Source organism: Sardina pilchardus, chromosome 15 (genome assembly GCF_963854185.1).
Source record: "Sardina pilchardus chromosome 15, fSarPil1.1, whole genome shotgun sequence".
Taxonomy (NCBI): Eukaryota; Metazoa; Chordata; class Actinopteri; order Clupeiformes; family Clupeidae; genus Sardina; species Sardina pilchardus.
Window position 1 is genome coordinate 24,402,573 of NC_085008.1, and position 25,782 is coordinate 24,428,354.

General features: G+C 41.8%; 2 protein-coding genes across 3 annotated transcripts in view; one reads left to right on the forward strand and one right to left on the reverse strand.

The window, feature by feature from the left end:
* Positions 1-562: 562 nt before the first annotated feature.
* On the reverse strand, positions 563-11,054 carry LOC134102777 (alpha-N-acetylgalactosaminide alpha-2,6-sialyltransferase 5-like). Its single transcript, XM_062557008.1, has 5 exons — positions 10,737-11,054; positions 9,746-9,937; positions 5,907-6,310; positions 4,490-4,597; positions 563-2,803 (listed from the first exon to the last, which is right to left on the reverse strand). The coding sequence occupies exons 1-5, from the start codon at positions 10,743-10,745 to the stop codon at positions 2,566-2,568; spliced, it is 951 nt and encodes a 316-aa protein (XP_062412992.1). The 5' UTR covers positions 10,746-11,054; the 3' UTR covers positions 563-2,565.
* Positions 11,055-20,935: 9,881 nt separating this feature from the next.
* slc44a5b (solute carrier family 44 member 5b) overlaps positions 20,936-25,782 on the forward strand; it is a 46,290-nt gene continuing 41,443 nt past the window's right edge. The window contains exon 1 of one of the 2 annotated variants that reach the window (XM_062557007.1): positions 20,936-21,271. In XM_062557007.1, coding sequence (XP_062412991.1) covers positions 21,235-21,271 — 37 coding nt within the window. In that variant the 5' untranslated portion in view covers positions 20,936-21,234. The remainder of the gene's footprint in view (positions 21,272-25,782) is intronic. The other variant, XM_062557006.1, reaches the window with a different exon arrangement.

Genomic DNA, 25,782 nt, shown 5'->3' on the forward strand with positions numbered 1-25,782 from the left:
CCACGTTAGCCTGGGGGTGAGGTGTCTATTTTTTTAAGTCTAAAATTAGATAGTCTTAACTTTTGTGAAACTGGCTTACTTGCATTAGACTGATCTATAAAGAAACATAAGACCTATCTAAGCCATAGACCAGTCTAAACTACCTTAGTGAAACCGGCCCCTGGTCAGGTGAGATCATGATGCTGCAACTCAGAGGAACATGAAAGAAGAAAAGGACCGCACTTTGCATACAAACGTGTTATGCGTTCCTCTGTGTGCTCCAATGCGTGCAATAACACATTTGTATGCAAAGTGTGGCCTTTTTTTAAAAATAAAAATAAATAACAAATTCAAGAAACTGAGTGAAGCCTAGTCTGGTTATCACCATACTAAGCTCAATCTTTTATGATTCAACATTAGTCTGCGCTTTATTTCTACTGTGCAAAAGGCATATAGTTCAAATGACTCTGATAGTCCTTCAACCAATCAGACCAACAATCCGGGTGCGTCTTTTGGATAGCTTCATAGAGGAGTATAGGCTGTGTCTAACCAAAATAATCCAAAGGCACACTGCTTTTTAAAAAGCCTTTAATTTAGGAGGGCTTACTCATACAAAATGTCTTCATCAGAGCATGTGTTGTGGTGCCAGGCACCAGGCAGTTCTCTCTATACCCATTTAAGTTTAATGAAGAGTCGGCAGAATCAGGTCTCCCTGTTTCTCAATATCATATTCAAAATGACAAGTTTCTCTAGTTCTAATTTAAATACATCTTTCAGATCAGTGAAATCAAAGAACAATGTGACCTAAATATCTCCAAATATCTAAAAGCACAAACAATTTAACAGAAGCAGAGTTAGAGAAATTGAGGTATGGCTTAAAATGATGAGCTATGGTGTGTTACTTAGTACACAATTTTATCCTGGATACTGTTATCCACCTACTATAGTAGTCCACTTCTTTGCAAACTTGGTAACAACAGACAGCACACAGGCACATGTTACATGAACATTGTTTTCAGGAGGCAATGCACCTGACCTTAAATAATTATCTATTGAATTAAGAAATGTAAGTACAAATTTGGGTTTTAACATTCCACAACATATCAAGGCCTTGATGAATGAGTACTCTCTCCTTCCTCTCTGTGCCATACCTTTGCCACTTTACAGTAATGTTGCTAGTCGCACAAGGACATTCACAGTTTATTTTGGGGTCTATCGCTTCTAGTATGCTTGGTGCGGTTTGTTAAATCATGCAGCAAAGCAAAGCAATGCAATGCCGCATGCACCACAGTATGCAGTCTTAACTCAAGTCTAAGAGGATATCTTGTTGCCTTCTGCTAATAGGCTTCTGTTCTCATCCTTATTTTCACAGTTAAGAGAAAGGCTGTTATTTTTTCAAACTTTCAACTGTATTTCTTCTTTAGTGATAACACCGTGTTTTTTTTTTTTTTTTTTTTAAGATTATTTTTATGGGGCTTTTTATGCCTTTAATTGGACAGGACAGTAGAGAGTATGACAGGAAGCGAGAGGGAGAGAGAACTGGGGTGGGATCCGGAAGGGACCACGGGGCGGGAATCGAACCCGGGTCGCGCCACGGCTGGGGCCAACACCGTGGTTTTTTTTAAAGTGTAATGTGTAATCTCTTTAGGCAAGTTTTATTAGGTGATTATTATAGAACTAGTTGAAGGTTTCATGATTACTGGTAATCGGTCACCGACAAATCCTTTTCTACATTCTCTTTTTCTACCATGTGCTTGGGGGGTAATGGTGTGAGTGTGTAAGTGTGTGAGTGCACAATGTGCTGTTTTTAACACATCTCTGTGTCCACATTTGTCCACAGTGTGTGTACTGTATGTGTATGTGTCCGTGCATCTATGTGTGTGTGTGTGTGTATGTGTGTGCACACGCATGCATGTGTAAAAATGATAAGTATGTTGAGACCAACATACAAAAAAACTTTGGTCATCAGCTTTCACAGAAAACTGTGTCCGCCCTTCCCTCCTTTTGGAGTCCGATGCGGTGGGTGGCCGGGCAACGGATCATAACAAAAACAATGATTCCGTGTCATCCTTGTGGGGCTACATTCCTGCCAGGTTTCGTGCAGCCCGGTCTTTATAATTGCTAGTGCAGCGGTCACAATCATGTATAGCAACAATGTGTTATGTTTTTGGCCACTAATCATCGTATTGTTTGCTGTTGCCCAAAAACACAGATCTGAGCCAGCAACTTCCTCAATAACATTCCTTTCCATTTCCATTCACGAAGCAGCATCACTGTGGCCCTGAAGTGAAGAGTGAAAACAATACAAACTTTCACTTTCTTTCACTGTGATAGCCTGAGTGAACCTGTAGCTCGTCACAGCTGACCGTGCCTTGGCCTTGGCTGCTCCAACACTGTCGATCTCACAGACCTCCCACAGCAGACTCCTCCGCTGCAGTAATTGGATTCAGATCTGTCTGTCTGCTCCATCCTGCTACTCCGACAGCGAGAACAGTGCAGTGAGAAACTCAATCTTCTGTCCAGGTGTTTTTTTTTCCTTTCACAGTGTCCTCGTGTTCACACACTACTGGACACTCCAAACAGGAGTCAGGACCCTGTCAGGGTGACTGGGGAAGTCGTGCCGTTCTGTGCGGGCAGCACGGGAGTCCAGTCGGGCTGGTGGAAGTGGATGTCGAAAGTTCGAGCCCAGTCGGCAAACACCAGTTTCTCGGTGATGAAGCGATGGTGACCTCCGCGCTCGCCGTGCTCATGGGTCAGATACATGGCGCACTCTGAGACCCTGGAGAATCCGTAGTAGTGGTAGGAGACAGGCTGGTTGGGACTCCTGTGCCAAAAAAAAGTAAGATAAGAATATAAAAGAGGTCTTTGACCCTTCTGAAGTGGGACATTCTCTGTTTCTGCCAGTTGGAGGCCTCTCTCTCTCTCTCTCTCTCTCTCTCTCTCTCTCTCAATCTCTCTCAATCTCTCTCTGTCTCTTTGAAGTTTTCTCTCTGATGATCTCACGTGCTGCTGACGCACAAACTATTATCGTGTATTTCATCTGATCTATTTTGGTTTTATAGTTTGTGTGTGGGGTAGTATATTTTGTGCAACTGAGAACAGGTGCTGTCCTGATTGGGAACTCTTTATTTATGTGTTATACAATGATTCTTATTTGCATTTTAGCACTCACCACTGTAATAACGTCCCACCAATGTTATAAACCACCAACGTTTTGTAACCCTGGTTTTGAATACTAAATACAAGAGTGTATTCATTCCCTATGCATGGAATACAAGAGCGTATTCATTTTCAACTTCCATTCCTAATATGACATCTACTAAAAATGGAAATAAATAGGCTTCGGCTTTGAGAGTCAGAGATATTGATCTACAACATTCTGTCCACAACCTAGTTGATATAACTAGCGTACATGTTACTGAAGTAACACTTGTTACAGTCCTGCTAACCCTACCAATTCTATCAAAATATGGAGCACTTACAAGAAATGAAAATATGGGCACTTACTGTACAAGAAATGTGTGTGTGTGTGTGTGTGTGTGTGTGTGTGTGTGGTTGCAAACCACAAAGCCAAACAAACAAACTTAATTGGCACCTGACAGACCCCTCAGTGAAGGTGAGGCTTGCTTTCTCTCTCACAGACGACCTTGTGCTCCCAGGAGCTGTTCTACCAGGTGCTCCACGGGCACAATACTGTAGGTCAAGCCCTGGTGTCTGTAATTGCTTAGTGAGCTAAGCAAAATACACAAACAAAACAACCCGCTTGCCATGGAGCCACACTAAGACTTGTATACTAGGCTAAACAGGCCTGAGTAGAACCAGAGAGGGCCAAAGCGGAGCGAGAGGCGCAAACGTTCGACCATTTCCGCATTCTGTTTTCACAAACGTTACATTTTAACTGAACTGGTTGCCGATCGATATCCTACAATGACGTCTTTGCGACACGTCTCTTTAAGCAGACAAGAGCTGTTCGAATTTTGCTTCCAGATGCATTAAGTTGCTCTATCTTGTCAGTAATGAAGGATCTTTGGTAGAACCCTGAGTTCCCCTTCATATTGGTCACGAGACGCTGCGTCAATGACTGATGATGATTCTCCTGGGAGTTCTCCCAAAGCCCCCACATCAAACTGGGAAGTTCCCACTTCAGGTGTGATGTGCACCCCCTGAACTCTAGAATCCTCCCACTTCCCAGTTGCTCATGAAGGCACCATAAGAGGGCTCTCGCCCCACCCCCACTGAGAGACCATCAGCTGCATGTGTTGAACCCAGCAGGTGCCAGTAAATAAATAAACAAAGAAAAATAAACAGAATATAAATGTATGAAAGTGTAGCTGGGTGTATGTATATTTACAGACATAGGTAACATACTGAATTACTGATAGCAATGCAGCGCTATTAAAATAGCCCTGCACTGCCGCATCTAATTCAGCATTATCAGAATTGGTATGGAGGTCTGAAATCTGAGATGCTGAGGGAATGAAATGCAGTACTTAATTCAAGAAAGACTTACTGACAAAAATCAGGTGACGCCATTCCATAAACGTCAATCCTGTTACAAAGCTCAATGGCCAGAACCATGGTGAACCATCCTGTACTTAGCCAGGATTGAGACATTCGTCTGCAGGGTGGGAAAAAAACAACAGAAAAAGTTCACTTAAGAGGACACATCCGTTCATTTCTATTCTAGGTTACAGCATTGGATTACAGTGCCAGGGTAGGCAGGAGGTGCATCAGTCAATGTGGAGTCTAGCTCGACTAAGGGGAATCAACTGCACTGTAGAAACAAATCTGGATGCAATAGATTTGTTTTATATTTCTCAACTTAACTTTAGACAAAAGTTCCACCAACTTGAATCTTCTTGTTCACATAATTTATGTTAAGGCACCTTACTGGTTCCCATGCAGGCAGTCTCCCATCAAAGTATCAGGTGGGGCCAACTTTGCTTAACTTTGCTTAAATTGCAGCCATACCAAACTGAGCATACCCAAAAGATGGTTGGTATTTGGATGGGAGTTTGCCCATGGTAATACCACATTATTGTTTTTTCTACAATTAAATGAAGGACACCCATCGGCAGAACTCTTCTCTAAACTCTTCATGTTTCTGCAGTGAGGAGACCTATTCTGACCTTTAACCAGCCAGCTCACGTTTGAAACTCCATGCTAATACATGTCTTAAAATACACACTGTGACCCTACCCCCTAATGCTCTAATGAACACCTACCACACTACAGCAGTGGCAGTGGGGTGCCAGAATAAAGTCTTTAAGACAACTTGATTTTGCGCAATCTAATGTAATAGAATCTGGATTCATTAGTTAGAGCTTTCACCTATAGTCTGTCCAGATTATATATTTTAACAGTTTAAGGACCACAATACCAAAGTACGAAAGACTGCGTTTGTGTGGCCAGTTCTTTATATTTTCTATTAAGTCTGTCAGGAATGTATACTTCAACAACTAATTGCTACTGATCACAGATCGCTGATCATGTGTGTCAAAATATGAAATGCAAACTTTGCATCCAACATTACACAAATCCCCCTTTCTTCTAATTGACTAATTTCACAAAAAGGCTCTCGGTCAGCTTGTTTATTTCCTAAGGAGCCAGGTGTGCTTGAACTCGCCGCTATTCTGAATGTATTAGTGTCTACATGGACCCGGTTGGGTGTTGCACCTAGTGAATCAGTATATCACAATAAAGAAGGACGTGTAGACACTAATTGCGTTAGAATAGTGGCAGGTTCAAACACACCTGGCTCCTCAGGAAACAAGCAAGCTCACCGAGAGCCTTTCGCGCAACTAGTCTATTACCAATACAGTATGTTGAAATACTGCCATTAACTGCTGCCATTAGCTGGACCTTTGTCATTACAGACCTCAGGGTGTAAACTATCAGCAGACAATAAAAACACAATACTCTCTCACCTGTCCATCCCCGTCTCATCTTTAAAGAGTCTGTCCAGCTGCTGCATCTTCTGCTGGGAGACGGTGTACATCTTGAGCTGAGGCGACGCTTTCTTTATGTTCCGCAGTTTCTTATAGCTCAGTCCCTGCTGGTTCATTAAGGAGCTAGGGCCCCAGAACACGTAGACAGAGTCCTGGCCCGGCCGGAGCAGGCGGTTGCGGTTCCGTAGCAGCTGATCCAAGCTGGAGTGGGCCACCACCCGCAGGCTGGTGCGCCGGCCCACATCCGTCTCGTAGCCCTCGGTCGGGGCGTCGTTCATGCGAATCACGCAGTCCGCGCGGTCGATCTCCTCTGCCCGCTTGCTGCCCCACAGGTGCCCAGAGCTCATCACCAGGGAGCAGGAGTTGCAGTGCATCCTCAGGGGCTGAACAGTGCACAGGAAGGTGTGGTGAGAACAGAGGCACATCACATTCTGCTATGTCCAACTGCCAACCACATGTCTTTACACGCAAGCAAACACACCCTGGTTTCTGCCCTCCAGTCAATAAATGGGATTGAAAACAATGGAAGACCTTAATAGACAACATTGACTTTCCCAGTAATATTATGCGTGCTTATCAATGAAATGAAATGTCAGGTTAAACTCCGTGGTTTAGGGGATTGCTGGAATGATGCATTTGAATAGCACTGTATTTTAGTGCAAAATTAAATGAAATCTAAATTCTCAAAATGTATTAGAAATAAGAAAGAGGGGGGAATCTAATCAAATAATACTAATTTAGGCAAAACATGATGAATATTGACAAAAGTCAATTAGCTTTTACTATTTTTAAGCTTGAAGAAGGTGTGGGACGGGTGTAATCAAAACGTAAAAAAAGCACTTCAGTTCAATTGTGTAGTAGTGCTTTGACAGCTATTTTCACTATGACAGCAAGAAAGAGCCATCATGAACTTAACACTTGAGTGGCAGGAAGACTGACTCATGAAAATGTCATGTTTCTGTAATGGACAGTCATTCAAGAACTGGTTCAGTGTTCTCTGATCATCACACCATGGCCACAACAAAAAACTCAAACCCCTTTCAAACCGACCTGCCAATAGAAAGGCCTGTATAGGTTCCACAGGAGAGGACAATATGTGTTCCTCCTCCTTCCTCTATTTATTGCTGCACGGATAGTCTTGAGATGCAAGACAAAATGAAACAAAACATTTAGATACAAAATCTGAAGGAAGTATGGTGGGCACGTAGCCTGGGTGAACCCAAATAAACAAGGAATGTGCATTTTCTTTGGAATAGTTCTTTGGAATAGTTCCCCAAGGCTAATGAGCAGGGTTCCTGTTGAGAGGAGAAGACATACTTCTTGTGACCATTCACACTGTCACAATATAGTCTGGAGCTACTCATGCAGCTCAAGAGTCACCCTTCCTGCCTGCATGGGTCTTAAGGACACACTCTATTAGATAATAAGTACAGTGTTTACGACTTGCTCAAGGGGAGAAAAACACCCAGTGTGAAAAACACCAACCCCATGCTCGTGCTTTCCTCTGCTCTGGCTCAGTTAACAAATGGGTTGCTTTCACATGCCATCATCAATCTGTTCTGCCCTTTACCCAAGCTAATAATAACTAATGATTGTCCATGAGCATGTGTCTGTCAATTGATCTGCTTTTCTCATCAGATGTACTCACACCTCTTACAGTCCTTGTTACTCTAGCAGATAGAGCAGGCACACCATGAACTCTTGATTCATTAAGACAGCTGTTTTAAGAGCTTCAGTATGTGTTGCTGTAAGTAGCTGTTATTATGCTACCATAATGCTTTTAACTTGACCTGGATTTTGCGTACCACAACGTTTATTGGATTCACTGTGGTCTGAAATATGCGATGATGCCTATTTCTGGCTTAGAGGCATAGAAAGGAACACAACCTCAACTTGGACCATTATCATCAATAGGATCTTCACACACATTTCACACACTTCACACACACTGCTCTTGCTTGCTTGACTACCCAATTCACCTCCCCTCTCAGGATACGTTTACAGGACACCACCAGGATTAACTGGCAAAGATGCCCAGAAGAAGAACGCCAGTGGGTGTTCCTCACAGTAGCTATGCAAATGCCTCAATGCACATGCTCAGTTAAAACCTAAACAGAAATGTATGTCAATCATAGCCTACTCTACATCGTGGATGTTTGCATATCCAACCATTGCTTTTCCATTTCGGTCTTTAACGTAATTTTATATGGCACAATAAACTACCGGATACTGCCATAGCCGATAAAAAAATCACTGGTTGCAAAACCAGTGTAAACAGGGCCTCAGTCTCTAATTCATCCCAAAGGTGTTCCATTGGGTTGAGGTCAGGACTCTGCAGGCCAATCAAGCTCATCCAAACCAAACCCTGTCATCCATGTATTTATGGACTGGTGCACAGCCATGTTGGGACAGGAAGGGGCCATCCCCAAACTGTTCCCACAATGTTGGGAGCATGTCCAAAATCTCTTGGTTAATGCTGAAACATTAAGAGTTTCTTTTAGCCAGTCTCCTCGTCCAACATGAGGAACATCATTAATAATGGAATGTGACTGAAGTTCATATGTGAATAAAGGCAGGTGAGCAAACACTTATGGCAATTAATATCATGCCAAGAAAAATAGTGTATTGAAAAAAAACACACACACACAGGGGAGGCAGAGGCGAAGGACAGATACAATATACCAACTTTGATACATCATTAAAGATTGTGTAGTACTCCTTTTAGTACAACAGGAAACACAGTCAACAGTAAAGCATATATTTACCAGAATCTTTGCCTTTAGAAAAGGCTCAATGAGTGAAGAGTGAGGAGTGGAGTTCTTGTATTGATCCTCTCCATCGTGCATTGAATGACTCCTGAGTGGGAGTTAATGGCTAATAAACTGTCAGCCCTCCAACCCATACCGCTGAAAGCATCCTCAGCCCCTCAGGAGGGCATTTTCTTGACAGAGGGAATATGGAGACTGAAGCTGCTTTCACCAGCATCTGGAGATTGATCCCAGACGGAAAGGTCTCCAGATCAATTTAGCGATTCTCTGTGCTTCAGTCGATGCCCAGAGTAATGAACGGAGGGGGCAGCAGGCGGCTGTGCATGCTAAGAGGATGTCTGGTGAAGGCTAACAGGCCTGGTATATACCTTCACCTGTGACCTGCACGCGCGACGTGTGAGGAGAATTGAGTCATCAACGCGGCATGCAAGGGTGTGTCATGCTCATGCACCTTCCAACAATTGTGACTGCATGGCAATGACTGTGCACAAACGTGAGACGAGGAGCCTACCACTTCCTCAACTAGATTCTGAGATGAACTAATGTGACTGTTCATCCACAAACCAAGAGGTAAAGTAAAAGTCAAAATTGCACCACTACTAGTATGTCCCTCAGGAAGTGTGAGTGAAAGAAACGTCACAAATAACAATCCCTGTTATAAAATCCATGCACAAATTTGAAGTATATTAGATATAAATTGGACAGAGAAGAAGATCTCTGAATCTAAAACAGTGTAACATTGTAAAAATATCAGTTACAATACTGTGAACTACACAATAAAAACACAGCTTATGAGTTGGCAAGATTATTTGAAGCAATTTACCACATAACCATCTGCACAGCCAAATCTCTCCAGCAGAGGCCCAGCTATCGGCTGTGCCTTGTATGCCTTTGAAATGAGTGTGTAGGTCCTATTTTCATTAGGCTACAACGGAGATCATTTTCTGCATAAACTATTTCACAGATTTTATAAAAAAAATTACTTGGCAAGTGTTACCCTCGCTGCTTTACTGATATAAAAATATACTAAGTTGTTTTACAGTAGCCTACCTGATTATCAACAATGTTGTTGTAACCATCCAAGGTTAATGGTGAAGATCTCCATGATGAGGCTTTTGATTTGGTTAGTCTGACTCTATGTTGACTCACTCTGACCTGAGGAACTGGTGGGTCAGTCGAGGTGTAAACGACCAACAAATATGTACCCATAGTGAAGATCCCAACCAGGAGCAATCCATAACACTGGAATCAAAAACGCAAGCAAAAGAAAAAAACAGAGAGAGTTTTATAATGAAAACAAAACATATGGTGTGATCTGCAGGTCTATTGGTTCATAGTTCTTCATCTACTGTAAATGGGCATTGGTCCGCATAAAAGGATGCACTGCTGCCAGCCTTTATTTAGGCCTATACTCGCTCGCAAATTTGTAGGCGACTGCTGGTACATCCAACAAGTCACCAATGCAAACATACTACCAACATTTGCGAAACAAAACCGCCCAAGTTCTAAAATCCAAACATTGCCATTTGCCTCTATTGTTTTCAGCAGTTGGAAATGCAGTTGGTTATGCTTTTAACTGTGCGCAAGGCGCTTTTAAAATAAACAGATTACGAATTCTAAACACAATCGTACATAGCCTGTGTTATAGGTGTAAGTAACATAATAGTGAAGTACTTATTCAAGTATTATGGCACATGCCAGTCCATCCAAATAAAACTCTGCATCCAAAGAAGGATCCTCAAAGTCCCACTGACAGCTCGAAGCAGCGTGACTTTAACTTTAGCACACACTAAAATGTCTTGTAAACGTATGATGATGATAATAATAATAATAATAACAATAATAATAATAATAGAAACATTTCACGAGGACAAATTAAATCACGTGTGAATTTTAGACTAACATCGGAAAATGAACGCTTCAAAAAAGAAAAGCGTTCAGTAGTTCACTAGTTGTCCAACTACGTTAACAACGCCACAACAACACATAAGCATAACGTCACACTAAGCATTTGCAGTTATGTAGCATAGCCTACATTTACCTTTTTCATTATTAAGGAAATGCAGGATCCCTTTGTTTAACAACCGTTGTCTTCTTTGCTTAGCATCTCGAGTCTTCAAGTGGAATCTCCTCGCAAAACAAGATCAGACGGGGCGTGCAGTCACACCGATTGCGCTGGTCGACATTACATTCTTGCAAGCGCGCAAGCGTGGTCTTAAAACGCGCCGTATTCCGTCGGCACAGTGTGCATTGAGTTCTACATGTAACTTGACTTATGCTCACTTTTCGATGGTTAGTATTCTCCCAATGTCTGCACTATAAACTTAGACTGAGTATTTGAAGTGTGAAAGTAGGCGGTTTGAGATCACAGTCTCTAAAGGCCGCCCTAGCCTCATCCCACCACAGACACCCTAACGGTCCAATGGGTAAAGCCTGTTCTATATCTGTATCCTCTGCCTGCCTTTGTTTCATTTATTCATGTCCTGTCCTATTTGAAGCTGCCGAGGATGCTTTTGGTAATCGTCAGGTTTTAACGCATTGGGGCATGGACAGATTATGAACCACTGGACCCCTGCACAGACATGAAAAGGATTCCCCTGTCCACCTGAAAAAGTTAGTAACTCAGCAATGCTTGGGGCGTCTGGGGGCATGTCAACCCCCAAGAACATTTTAAAAAATAATCCCTTAAATGATTACTTCTGGTGAGTTTTTTGGAAAGAAATGGTTGGATTAAGATTTACACATTTGACATAACCATCAACAGTAATACCCATCCCCAAAACAAAATCTCCGAAAGACCTTAATGAAATAAGACTAATTAAGAAACCTGCATCACATGCAAAACTTTTATTAGCTGACTTCAGTTCAGCCTCTAACAAAATGCAGCCTCACATTCTAATTGAATGATTAGCCTCATATTTCAAGTTACCCAAGCAGATTTTATTACTAGGTTTTAAATGTTTAGAAACAGAAGGCCTTACAAGCAGGTCTGTGTTTAAATGGAAACATCCTCTGTCGTGAATCCAATACAGGCTCTCCCCAGGGCTGCGTGCTGTCCCCCCTGCTTTTCATATTATACACTGACAACTGCAGGTCACCTCGGGAGAACTTGGTGAAGTTTTCAGACAACTCAGCCCTGTTGTCTCTTAAGGCAACCCATCTGACCACAGTAGAGCCCTTACGGAATTTCTCAGATGATGCGATTACAGCTTCCTTGAATTAAATGTGTCTGAGACCAAAGAATTAATCATAGACTTAGGCAAGCACAGTGAGGAACCAAAACTGAGTGTAATACACAATGAAGATGTTCAAATAGTCCAAACATAGGTACTTAGGCACAGTATTTGACCCGCAACTGAAATTCAGTGAGAACCCTGATAACATTATTAAGCGAGCAAACCAAAGAATAAACTTACTGAGGAAGCTTAACTCCTTTGGTGTCTGTAAACAAATCACATTTTATCAAGCCTTCATTGAGAGTCTATTAACATTTTCTGTCATATGTTGGTTTAATGGACTACTGTATCTGTGAAAAACAAGAAGAGCTTGAGCGACATTGTTAAAGTATACGCTCAAAAATCACTGGTACCCAGTTAGAAGATCTCTGTTCTCTCTGGAAAACATTGGTGGTTCAGAAAGCAGAGAGAATGTTGTGTCAACCAAATCATGTACTCAGTAATGGATTGGTTTTCATGCAGTCAGGTCGGCAGTATCATGTGCCAATACATAAAACCAACCGCTATGCAGTCATATATTCATTCCGACTGTTAAATGAACATCATATAAGATAAGACTGTTTTAAAAGAATACACATAACTACAACAATACTGGTTCTTGCGCGTGTGTGTGTGTGTGGGTGTGTGGCTGGCTGTAGACAGGTAATGTATGACTTCTGCAGTAGGCCTACTTACTTATTTATTCATTATATTATTATACATTTACAGGGTATGTTAATGCACTTTTTAACTTTAACCCCATGGATGGGTTGGCTGAAAACCAAATTGCCCCTCGGGCGCTAATAAAGTTATCTGATTCTGAACTGAATTGAACTGAACAGATTTAAGGAATCTTGCTGTGAAAAAAGATGGCAATTACAAAGCATGATTATCACACATATTGTGAATGCTATTTCACTGAGGGACCCCATTCAGATATCGGGGGTGAATAACATAACCCACAATATATGATTGAGGAGAGAAAGGTATGCTAAGGACAGTAATTCAAACACACCCAGCCTTTCTGCTGATGTCATTGTGGTTCATTGGCATGCAATATGTCTTTTTTTCTGTCAAGGATTGGCACAGATAGCAATAGGACTGGTTTCTGTTGTCAGTGCCTCCTGTTTCGCGCAGTCACAACAATGTTGTGTGGGTTGTTTTCAGTATTGGGCTATATAGGCCAGAGTTTCATTTGACATTTCAAGTTCAAGTAAGTTCAAGTTCGCTTTGGACAAAGGCGTTTGCTAGCAACCATAACCATAACCATAAGAATTTATTTGCCGTCTCTTGGCCTATCAGAAACAAATAAACAGCTCCATAGAACCAAATTGTTGTATAAACCTTTATAATGGATGGCTTGGACTGTTAACCCTCAGTCTGCAAAGAATGACAAAGGTTATGTGCTGACTAGTGGTGTTTTTTTATTGACTGAGTGATCTGCACAAGCATTCCAATGCACCTGCAACCATTCTTGAGCAAATGGCAAATTGATATTTGAACTTGAACTTGAAACTTGAAATGTCAAATTCAATTCGGCCTATTGCCCAATAATTTAAAACATCCCAACATTGTTGTTACTGCCCGAAACTCGTAATCTCAATAACAGGGAAATGAAAACGCTCCAACTGATCAGAGAGTCTCGTTTTACAGTATTTCAGTGAAGTTCACAGAGCAAAGGGCACTGACAACTGAAACCTATTTTACCTTGTCTAAATAAAATTGTTTTTCCTTATTAGCTGACAGGGCAAAACCCAGAACGATATCGTGGGATATTTCAACTCATGGAACGTCTCTCGGCCAATCAGAAAGAAAATGAAAATAAAATTATTTTGCCCCATATCTCATGAATACACTCTGCATACACTACAGATTGTGTGTGAGAGTAGGTTGTCTATATAAAACCCACAAAGTCCATGTGAACATACCTCAGTACTTTTCTCAATCAGTTTAATTTCTCTCTTTTCCAGGTAGGCTCACCTGTAGTTTGATATATACATTATTGAAATACACAAAAAAAAAACCATCAGATTTCACAACCAGATGCAAACATCTTTTTCTACTCATTTTCAACGATGGTCAGAGCAGGCAAGACCTCACAGAAATCTCAGCTAATTCAACCAAGCCAACAAAAACAATACCGAATTCCCCCAATAATGACTTTTTCATCAGTGTGTTTGATCTTGTGAGATTACAGCGGGGCTGGAACATCATGAGACAGATCAAAATAATGCCTCTGACCTCATACAGACAAATGCTCTGACCTGAGAGGCCTAGCCTATTTACAGCCTTACTTAATGGGGCATTACTCTAGTCAATGGGGTATCACTCTAAACCAGGCAACTGGTTTGATTTCTGAATGACAAAACTGCTAATAGCATCCTGGCTGCACTGCCTGTTTGTTTAATGGCAGGACTCTAAAGCAAGCATTTAAGCCTCAGCATGACATTCCTCAGGACACGCTCAGAACATTTATAGCATTGGATCATTCCGATAGCACCAAATTATTCATTAAGTGAAAACCACAGAGGGATTGCTGATGCCCATGTACTCGTTTGTAAAATTCAGCCCATTTACCATGATTATTCTGTTTCTGAATTGGTGTTGTCACAACAACCACTGCCACAGTACAGAAAAGTTGGTCAAATCCTAGATCTATTATCAAGGGCCTGACACAGAAAGAGGTTAATTGGAACACACTATATTTAATAACTTTGCACACACGAGAAACACATCATAGGCCTATGGTTAGAATTTGGGGTTGCAGTATTCAGAAATAGGTGTTGTAGAGAAAGACTGTTGAAGGGATTTAAGGCAGTTCAAAGCAAATATAAGTGTCCTGTGTATCCACATGCCTGGCATGTTATAAGAATGTAGAATATCATACTTTTATGGATGATGATCCAGCTGTATTCCCTTGAGTAAGAAATAGCTTTTTTATATATATCTACACTGCTGTTCAAACGTTTGGGGTCACTTAGAAATATCTTTATTTTTGCGTGTGTGTCAGAAATCTGTATGGAGACTCAACTCAATGTTTAACTCTTCTAGTACTGTAAATCTCACGTAACAGTTTAAAAGTAGAGGGGAATCCGCTCTGATCAGAATGCACCAGATGGGTTAGCTGCCACCAAACACACTGGTAATGCAGCCGGGACAGTATTAAGGAGATGTTCCTTAGCATGGCACTGCCTAGCCTATGGCTAATCAAAGAGTAGGTATTGGACCCCTTTGATTTCAGCTAAATCATAAGTACGGGAGAAGGGAGGGAGGGCCAGGATTTCTGGCAATTTTCTAAAAACAAATCTTATCTACATTCAACTGTTTTCGCAAAGGTTTAGATATGATTAATTTCCTTTTCTGTGAAGGTGAATATTACCGTACTATTTGAAAAGTTTGCTTCTGCAGTCATCATCCACCAGGCTCCCCTAATTTAACGTTGGCGCAAACATATAGCTGTCCTCATACACTAAATCTGGACCATCTGGCCAGTTCTGAGAGTAATCTTATCCAGTGGCTCACACGTTATCATTGCAGCCTACTTTATTAATGACACCCCAGATGTCGTGCAGTTGCATCTCCGACACATTATCAATGAGATGAAAGGGGGTTGGGAGGTTGAGGGTACAGATGGACTGACAGTGAGGACTGATAGCCATGAGGCCTCCTCTAAGCCTCTCCTCATTCCTAGAGTTTCAGCAATTCAGGGACACCATAAACTTGTGAACCTGTCAAAAAACGGAAAACTTTAAGGTTTTTCAACTCTAAAAAATGTTCAAATTATAGTCTCTCTAATTGGTTTCAGAATGTCAGTGCATTATCTGTACTTTTGTGAAGAGTGTGATAGAGCTATATTAATCTCTTAATCCATATGTTATCTTTTGGGAACCAAATAGAATGTTCAAGCATTTTTTTTTTTTTTCTTGTTGAACGGGTCTATACATGATATGGCTACACAGTTATTTCTACATACACCATGGGCAATTCAGTGGCAAATGCATCTTATGAAAACTGGAGGAGCTAACGTACACGACGACTGACAGGAGCAGCAGAGAATAAATGAGGTAAAAGATACTGCCTCATCCGTCCCTTCTCTAAAAAAGGCAAATGGTTCAGTAGGCCTCCTCATGGGACTAGAGATTTGCTGGAAGCTATAGGCTATCACAGCCTGGAAACTGCAATGAGTGCAGGGTACTGGTACATTTGAATATAAATACTTTACCACTAGGTTGCACTATAGAGTTGAAGTGGTTCCTAAATGTGAATGTATATTTCATTTCTAATACATAATATTATATAATAGTAATTTATGTATTATATAAGTGTTGTATTATAATTAAATATTATCCTGTAGTTACAGTTCAATTTGTTGGCTTGGATCCCTTGTCAGATATTAACAACTGAGTGTAGTCACTCACAATGTCCATTCTTCATATTTGTGACACTGTACTTAGACAGCCAATGTTAACAAAATTCTCCCTTCTACGTGTAAAATTAGAATGAGCACACAAAACTGCACATGTGCTTTTGGGCATTCCCCCAGTTAGACAGGGCTATTGCTGAACAAGGTTCAACTTGTTTGTTTTCAAAATGCAATCAGTGTTCAAGCTGTCTATGACCTCTACGTTTCCACCCTGAAATCAGGCTGTGAAATTAAAATTCTTGTTAACTGTGGGTTTGCCGTAACAGAGTAAATCTGTTCAGATTAATCTGTGAACCTCTACAGCATGTTAATACAATGTTAATTTGAATGCAACATTTGTCTACGTGGAGTTTTCCCTCTTTCCATAATGTACATGGATTTACATCAGGAATTGAGCTTTTATTTGGCAGATGATCATTTTGAGAGTAAAGGACAATAGATATTGTCAGCCTACATATTCTCTGACATTGCAGAGGAACTGTTCCACCACAGGTTAGCAATTCGTTCTAATGTTTAATGTTTAATCAATTAAAATCTAGAGAATTGCTTAAATGGAGTGGAGTCAACTCAGGAGGTTTGTTTAGCTTGAAACTTGAAGAGTTGCTCTGACTTTAAATATTTGTTTGTTTTGGTTAACATGTAATAAAATAAAGCTTGGCCAAAAAGCTGTGGATTCAGTTCACGAGGCACATATCCCCAAGCTGGGGAGACTTAAAAAGTTAGTCAAGTGAACAAGTGAGTTATTAGATGAGTATAGGTAAGTCAAATCTTTACTTTTAATCACCAATGAGATTAACTGTTTGTGTTCTGATTTCCAGCTTCCTGTATGACAGTGTGATGTCGAGGCTACAGATATAGAGAAACAGTGAGTAGAACTGAAAGGGAAGTAGAATAGAATAGAATAGAATATACTTTTTTGATCCCGTGAGGGAAATTCAGTTCTCTGCATTTAACCGAATTAGTGAACACACAGCACACAGTGAACACACAGTGAGGTGAATCACACAACCCAGAGCAGTGAGCTGCCTGCCCAACCAGCGGCGCTCGGGGAGCAGTGAGGGGTTTGGTGCCTTGCTCAAGGGCACTTCAGCCGTGGACTGGTCGGGGATCAAACCGGCAACCCTTAGGTTACAAGCCCGAAGCCCTAACCAGTAGGCCACGGCTGCCCATCAGGTGTTCATCAGAGTCCTCCTTGAAGGGCTCACTTAATCAAGCAGGAACTTCGTTGATATTAATAATTATAAACACAACAGTTTGAGTTCATTTGAGATGTAGCTCAGGCTGGCAGAGAAACAACAACAAGAAAACTTACAGAGACCACCTAAAGCATGAAATTGGAATGATTGAATGGTATTATTTTTCACCTGCGGAATTCTTTTATGACTTCTTTTAGTTTTATGCTATTTATGATCAATATGTGTGTAATTAACTGGCTCCCTCGGGCTTCAGACTCTATCTCGCAGTCATGATGGAAAACTCTGTCTCTGGAACAAGCACTGTTTTAATTAAGCTGCAAGGCCCTCCTCTCCAATAACACAACACACTGCATATCCATTCAAGCAGTGCCACAAAATTCATGTGGGGTGACATGGCAAATCAGCTTTTAATTGAATAAATACGCAGTCAGTTGAATGCCCTCTAAAACAGTATGCTAAGAAATATTATGCATGAACAACTGCTTTGGTAGCATCAACATTCAGACTCAGGGAAGTAATTGCACTTAATGGTACGGCACATCTACTTATAAATACTTTGGAAAAAAAATCAACAAAAAAAGCTATGGTTTTCTGTGCATGCACCATATCGATATGTTGTGGTGCAGTTTGCTTTGAACAATATTCTGATCATCACTGCTAATTCTCCTTTGTCTTGAGTTCTGCTTAGGGTCAAAAATATGCGTACAATCTGCTTCTATCCCGCTCCAACGAGTGTGCTTTCCTCTGGTGCCCTGGCACCGCCGCCAAGACAGAGAACCAAGGGAACCGGGACAGCCACTTGGAGGGCTGCTGAATGTTAATGTATTCACAGCAGATGTCTGGCAGAGCCCAGCCAGTGCTCTCCCTGCACTCCCCTCCTTGCTCTTTGCCCCCTGAAAGCAGAAATGTGTTCAGCTCCCTTGGGAACACTGCTCTCTGGGAAAAAAAGAGATTATAAGCCCCGAGACTGTGGCAGCCATCTCGCGGAGCCAACCCGGGGTCGGGGCCTTCTGTGCGGTCCGCACAGCGCACGCCTATCTCTCTACGTTCTTCCTCTGTGCTAGAGAGTCGTGATTAGCACTTCAATGGCTATACATTGACATGCCACTCAACACACATTGTTATTAGCCATAGCAGCTGTGTGCTGAGTCATGCTCTAGAAGAGATGCTGCTGCAGTGTGATGTTATGCAAGGATAGTTTGTATTCCAATAGGGATCCGGAGTTTACTTAGAATCTCTAAGATTTTTTCCTATGAATTTAAACAGGGGATTGCATTAAGCATCAGTCTAATCAGAGTTTAAAATAAATAGGCCCAACTCTTGATGACAAAAATAAAATAAAGAAGGTCTGTAACTCCAATCATGATAAAAAAAAAAACACTGTCTAATTTAGACTTTTACACACACCTTTACACACACACACACACACACACACACACACATACACACACACACACACACACAATCCCTCTTTGTTTCCACATCTCGCTCACTCTGTTACTGGATATTACTTTCGAGCCTGACTACATCCTATTTCAGGGAAGGTCATCGGGAAGACATCCTGCATTTCATTGTCTCTATAAGAGTACTCTACACAATGACAATAAAGTTGAATCTAATCTAATCCAATCTAATCTAATCTAACTCACCCAAAATAACCCCAAACTCACTTCTCGTGATTTGAATCACTGGAAGAGAGCAATAATAAAAGGAACATATGGTGACATCTATCTAGCATTTGACAATGTCTTAAACAGGACTCAAGAGCATGCACTTATTATTCCTACTTTCCATCCTAAACATATTGTCTTTTGAATGGAAGTTTCAAGTAGTAACAAATGACGGTGTTGCCCTGCCCCCTTGTGGTGGTAAATGGCTCTGTGTTTGTTAGTTTTAATTAGTACAGAAGAGCCTACTGAAAAGTAATGGGTCATAACATATTTGCTCATTTTGCTGAGAGGACATTTTCAGCTTCTCATTTTCTCATAAACAAACAAACAAATAAGAAATCTGAACTTGAGGGTTCCTCTCAAGAAATGACAAATTATTACATGAACTATGTTTCATGATTTAAATATTTGTTTCACTTCTAATACACAATGCTGACCAATCCTGTGCTACCATGACATGATCGCATGCAATACATGCCACGAAACATGTAATGTCTTTGAAGCAAGCTAAACTGAAAACAACCATCATAAATTATACATGCTACCTGGACCTGCATGCATTGAAGTAGTCAGCACATATTAAAATATAGGTCAGTGAGTTCACGTCCTGAAGCCTTCTGCTGATAATTTCGACAGCACATGATCAAAGTCTTCTTTCCTGTTGACAGTTACCTCAGGCCACTCCAGGCTCTAGTCCATTTAAATGGTGTAACACTTATCTACACTCATGGCTGGCTCTAGATACAGTATGCTCGCTACCGACTGATAAGGAACTTTGGCACAAGTCAGTATCATCAGATGTGTAGAATACAACGTAAATGTGTCTTGCCTGCACAATTACCTTTAAAGGTTTAAATAATGGATTTGTGCTGTCATTATCTTATCTTTCACACACTTGCCCAAACTGCATTGATTTCACAAAGTTTGACTATAATAAGTAACCTATGAACTTTCAGAGAGTTGTTGCTGTTTAATCCGGAAATAGTGTTAAATAAAATGGATTTCAACAGCCTATAATTGTAATTTGTCAGATTATAATGAAATGTGCAGTAGCCTATGTCTTGATGAAGGTTGCATTGTAGCTGCACATTGAACTCAAGGGTTCCTTGGTGCAATTTAGCTGACTAAGCAAAATAATTGGAAGAATTAAGAGGCCCATTTCATAACCTGATATTGATGGGCTGCCTTTAAAAAGTCTGTGTGAGTATTTTCACCAAAATGTCAATCAAATTGTGTTACTTTCTAACACCACTTAGGGGCTGTGTTGCCTAAACTTTCGAGTGTCTTCACCAAAATCAGTGTGTGATTGATGTGATGTTTGTTTCACAAGCTTCAGTCATAGAAGGCTTTATCTGGACGGTTCTCTCTGTGTAGTCCATGGCCATAATAAAAGTCTGATAATTAGCCCGTGCCATAGCCTGTACATGCCTTTTGGATTTCTGAAATAGCCAATATTCATGGGTTTCATCAGGTCCCTTTCCACAGGTGTATGTAAAATCAAGTACCTTAATCATGAATGCAGACTGCAGCTTGATTAATACACCTGTGGAAAGGGACCTGATGAAACCCATGAATACATAACTGTGTAATTTACCCATTCCGGTATTGCAGAATAAATATGATTAGCCCTACATCAGATTGAAACCTGTTGGTGTTTGGCTGTAAGCAGCAGCCTAGCCTATTATGCGTATATCTGACCGTGTATAGATCCGTTTGGCCACCGCGCACCATTCGTTTGTTCTATCCGCGAACAAAGACACTGCAAGAACACTTTGGATGCATTCCTTGAATGATTGCGTCTCCTTTAAGCACGCTTCCGGTGTTTTGTCGATCTGTGCTCGCTTTGGCTCGCACTGTAGATGACGCTGTCCCGTGCTGTAAACACGGCTGACGTTGAGCTGCGTGGCCCAGACTTCTCTAATCAAGGGCTCGCATTATATTCGTGGACGGGGCCAGCGAGTCGCTATTCACATCCGAAACCTCATATGCAATCACAAAAACAAAGACACGCGAGAAATCTGTCGTCTGCCGTGCAATGGCCAGGAAAACGGAGATCCCTTCTTCATATTATGGTGAGTGCTGTTCTTTTGGGAATCTTGTTGTATGAGCAAGTTTTTCTTCACCGTATGCTCTCGTTAAGACAGCTGACAAAGAGGCTGGAATAACGGTTTTCCCCGAATTCCACAGCATCCCCCATTAATTGTTCTGTTTATTGGCTCAATATCCTCGTTAAAACTGTGAGTTTTCGCCACACTACGGGTGCATAATAGCTGCATTGTGTCAGTTTTTCCTTCGCGTCTATGCTACTTTCTTACCAAACTGGTAAGTGGGTCGTCAATGGGGGGAAACAAAGAGGCAGCGCTTGTTATTTTCATACGAATTCCATGTCATTCACTTTTTGTCTTGTCTTGGAAATAATGTAATAGGCTAACACATATTACAACACAAGGTCTTCAATTGTCAGATTTTGATGCGATGCTTTGTTGTCAAACATTGTCTCATCTTTGACCAGTAGCTAGTAGGTAGTGGGGGAGATAGGCTATATTTTGTGTCAACAGTAACATTATCTCATCGCATAATACTGTAATTGTCAGATTCCAAGTGTATCATGAATTTTGCTGGCTCGTGTCAAAATGACAAACGTTGGCACAAAATGTGTCATTCGTATCCATTGGACTGTTGTGATGCTACTGTTTGAAGATTATTTTTACGGTGGTGAATGATAAATGATTATAATATAACTGCTCCAAAAAAAACAGTGTAACACTCCTCTCCTGTAGCTCAAAGTGTCTCCTCTCCCAAGGGTTTCATATCAGGCTTTTCATACAGCTGAATTAATGTAATCTGAAACAAACAACATATATAACCGATCACAACACGAGACAGCCCACCTCCTCGCAAGATCCTGTTAGAAAAAAAAATATTCTAAGTTTACAATCTGACAGGCTGACTGAAAGGCTATTAATACGCCAGGCTATTATTGCTGCGCGGTCTGACGGCTAATTTTAAGAATGTACTGGTAGGCTTCTTGCGCAGAGGGCAACGCAGGGCAGGAGGTATACAGTAGCGTTTTGTCAACATTTACAGTTGCCAGAGCAAGGTCTCTGCCCTTGCATTGCGACCCCTTGTATGATTCTGCCCCCAGTACTCCAGTGGTCTGCCAATCATGTGCTTTACTCTGTCAGCTTGAGAAGGAGATTTACTGCAGCTAACTGGCACGTTTGAGTTCCAACTGTGCCTTCAGATGACACTGGCTGTACCCAATAACTATAGGCTATGTGTTGTGGTAATCTACCGCACAGCAATACAGGTAGTCAGTATTCTCTGCCTTGAAGGAGTAACTAATAATATTTTGGACTTTATGACCTCCCAAAGCATTTTAAGCAATTTATTACTTTGGGAAAAGATGAGATATCCTTTTTCTCTGAGCAGAGAGTTCTCTTACTATTGCCATTCTGGAGTCTTTTTCACCATTTGTGGTGGTGCCTTTCGGACAGCCAAATCTCTGTGGCTTTAAATTCATGGGCTGTGTGGGAACGCACTGGGGCATGGAGAGGACTTGTGCTGACTCCCCGTGCTCAGGTCAGCTGTTCTGCCCAAATGACGGCCCATCCTTTTCAGCCGCTCGGAGCTGTCAGGCCCCATGAAAGAAACGTCCCCCATCCGTCTATTCGACATTCTCGCCCTGCCAACACCCAGCGGAGATGGCGCTGCACTGTTGAATCGGCTGCTGTTTTGATTACAGTGAAACGGCATGACCCGTTCACATGGTCTCTTCTGTATGAATGTAACATGTTGACAGAGAGAGAGAGAGAGCGAGAGGAAGAGAGAGAGAGAGAGGAAGAGAGAGAGAGAAAGCTGTGGCCGTGGCACACTCATTTAGTGTTCCACCTTGCTAGTGTGAATTATCCTTAGACTGTACAAACAACAGCATAATCACTCTAAACTTCAGAGTGGTAACTTGAACCCCCCCCCCCCCCCCCTCTCTCTCACACACACACACACAGAAGCTGTGAGCTCAGCACCTTGTTAATTAACAACTTTCCCGCATGATCAGCCTGCCTGAGCGGGCTGTTTCTAAACCACAGGCCAGCGGAAGAAGGAAGACGAGAGAGAGAGAGAGAGAGAGAGAGAGAGAGAGAGAGAGAGAGAGAGAGAGAGAGAGAGAGAGAGAGAGAGAGAGAGAGAGAGAGAGAGAGAGAGAGAGAGAGAGAGAGAGAGAGAGAGAGAGAAAGAGAGGGAGAGAGGGGGGAAAATAAATTAATTAAAGGGAGCAAATGAAATTCTTGATTCTGAGGTGGAGACGATGCGCTTGAAGCAGCCCAGTCTTTGGGGACTGACTTCAAAACTGCCCCTTTCCCCGGGAACAGGAATAGATGTAGCAGTGTAGGCCTCTCTCAAGTGCACAAACAAAAGAAGACAATAGAGCGTTCCCAGCAGGGCCCATGCCAATTAGACACCAGTCTCTCCAAAGCATCTTTATTATAGGGCTGATTTCGAGATGGATATAAGAAGCCTCCCACTCCAGCCATGCAAGCAGACAAACAGTCTGTACATGCTTCATTTGGAAACAAACTGATATAGGAGTGGTTCACTGATCAGAGTCAGGACGCTCATTAACAGGAAAGAGGATTTAGACCTCAACACTGTGTGGAAATGGCTTTGATTTTCCTTTTAGTGTTGAGCATTGATGAATAGCAGGAGGCAGCATTACTTTCTCATTGATATGAGTGTAAGGTACCTCAGAGTGAAGCCGGATGACTGTTCATATTAACATTTGCAATGATGTGTGTGTGTGTGTGTGTGTGTGTGTGTGTGTGTGTGTGTGTGTGTGTGTGTGTGTGTATGTGTGTGTGTGTGTGTGTGTGTGTGTGTGTACGTGTGTATGTGTACGTGTGTGTACGTGTGTGTGTGTGTGTGTGTACGTGCTCCTGTATAGTTTGGTAGATGTGGCCAAATGGAGACATGTTGATGTGTTGAGCGGAGAGGGGTGAATTGCGCCTTGAGGCTTTTTTTTTTTTCTTTGCTAGATACTGATCTGGAATGAGAAAAGTATTGGGAGAGACAGGGCTTAGAGGAATCCCCAGCCTTAGGATGTGGAGAGTGAGATCTCATTAATGCTCCCTACTACTCCACATCAACGTGCTGGTCCTCCCTGAAGGACTAAAACAAATTATAGACTTTTTTTTCGCTTACTGAGAAAGGAGTCCGTGGCGAGGAGTGTTACGGTGCAATTTGCAGTTAATTGGACGTGTTGCAAATCTTTTAGGAGAGGCCGATAATTCAACATCGTTTGAAGACTTTCGGTAGAGAATTCCAATGAATGCCTCTGCCCTGAGAAATTACTGAACATGCCGCATACGGTTGATAATCATGAAGAGAAACCAAAACCAATGGCGAGTCTGAGAACTTAATACACGGCACGGGGATGAATGATATCTGTGATGGGATCAGAGTGGACATCAGTGCTTAGTCTAAAGGCCAACACCCACTGACGTGAGTCAAGTGATACCAAAGTTTAGAAAATCAGAATCAGAATCAGCTTTATTGGCCAGGTTTGCGTAAACAAACAAGGAGTTTGACTCCTTGGATCTATCTCTTGAGTGCCAAATCCATAGATGCGAATGCCGCTGCCAGTGGGCGTTAGCCTCCCCTGAACACAGCTCCTTACACAAGCCAGACGCAACAGTTTAATCCAGACCAAGGCAGATGAGAGGAGGGGATGAAGAGGACAGGTGTGTGAAGAGAGCGAGGATAAAGAGGAGGCTTAGCTGGTGTCAAACGCACCGAGTCACCACCTCACCTGGTCATGGCATAATGACACCAATGATGCATTGCTCATTGCCACGCAGTTAAATCACACGCTAAGCACTGATGTAGGCCAGGCTGCTGCTCCTGGAAATCATGGAGATTAGCAGTCACCAGTCACCAGAAGCCATATGCTCTAGTCCAGACAAAAAGTATGAAAATGGCCAACAGTATAATCCTGTCATCTGTCATTAACTATCTATGCATACCCAGCTAGAAATATTAGGTTTGCGGGACGTTGTTAGAATGAAATGACCCAAAAAGAACGTCCTCGTAACCTCAGATTGAGAATTTTAGATCGAGGTGCGGAGGACGTTTTCAGGTTGGGGACGTTCGTCACCTTTAGAGGATCTTTAGGGGACGTCAGGACGTCCTCTTCTACCTGGGTAGTTCATCTTTCTTAATAGTGTTAAACACCTAGGCTGTCTATTGGTCAGTAGTAAAGTTAAAACTTCAGATGTGAATGCAGTATGCAGTTTATAACAGCGAAAATGGTTCCACATTCCTTGATTCTCATTGTTATTCAAGCAGTGCCCTACTCAGGGTTGATTAAGCGTCTGTTTCAAATCAGGTGTTTTTAAACAATAGATTAATTACTGCCATCATCTTAATTAATTATTCTATTACCAGCAATGGACCACACTCTTTTCCATGGATCAGTTTCATTAAGTAATGTCTGGAGTTTTGGGTGAGCCACTTTACACAAATGGTTCCATTAAGTCATAAATCAAGTTATACTGCTGTCTCTCAGACAGCGAGTATAAAGCGTTGCTCT

Coding starts and splice junctions, on each gene's coding strand:
- LOC134102777 (XM_062557008.1), bottom strand. Junction 4,598..5,906: donor GATGAGACGGGGATGGACAG/GTGAGAGAGTAT, acceptor CCCACCCTGCAG/ACGAATGTCTCAATCCTGGC. Junction 2,804..4,489: donor GCGTCACCTGATTTTTGTCA/GTAAGTCTTTCT, acceptor TTTTTGGCACAG/GAGTCCCAACCAGCCTGTCT.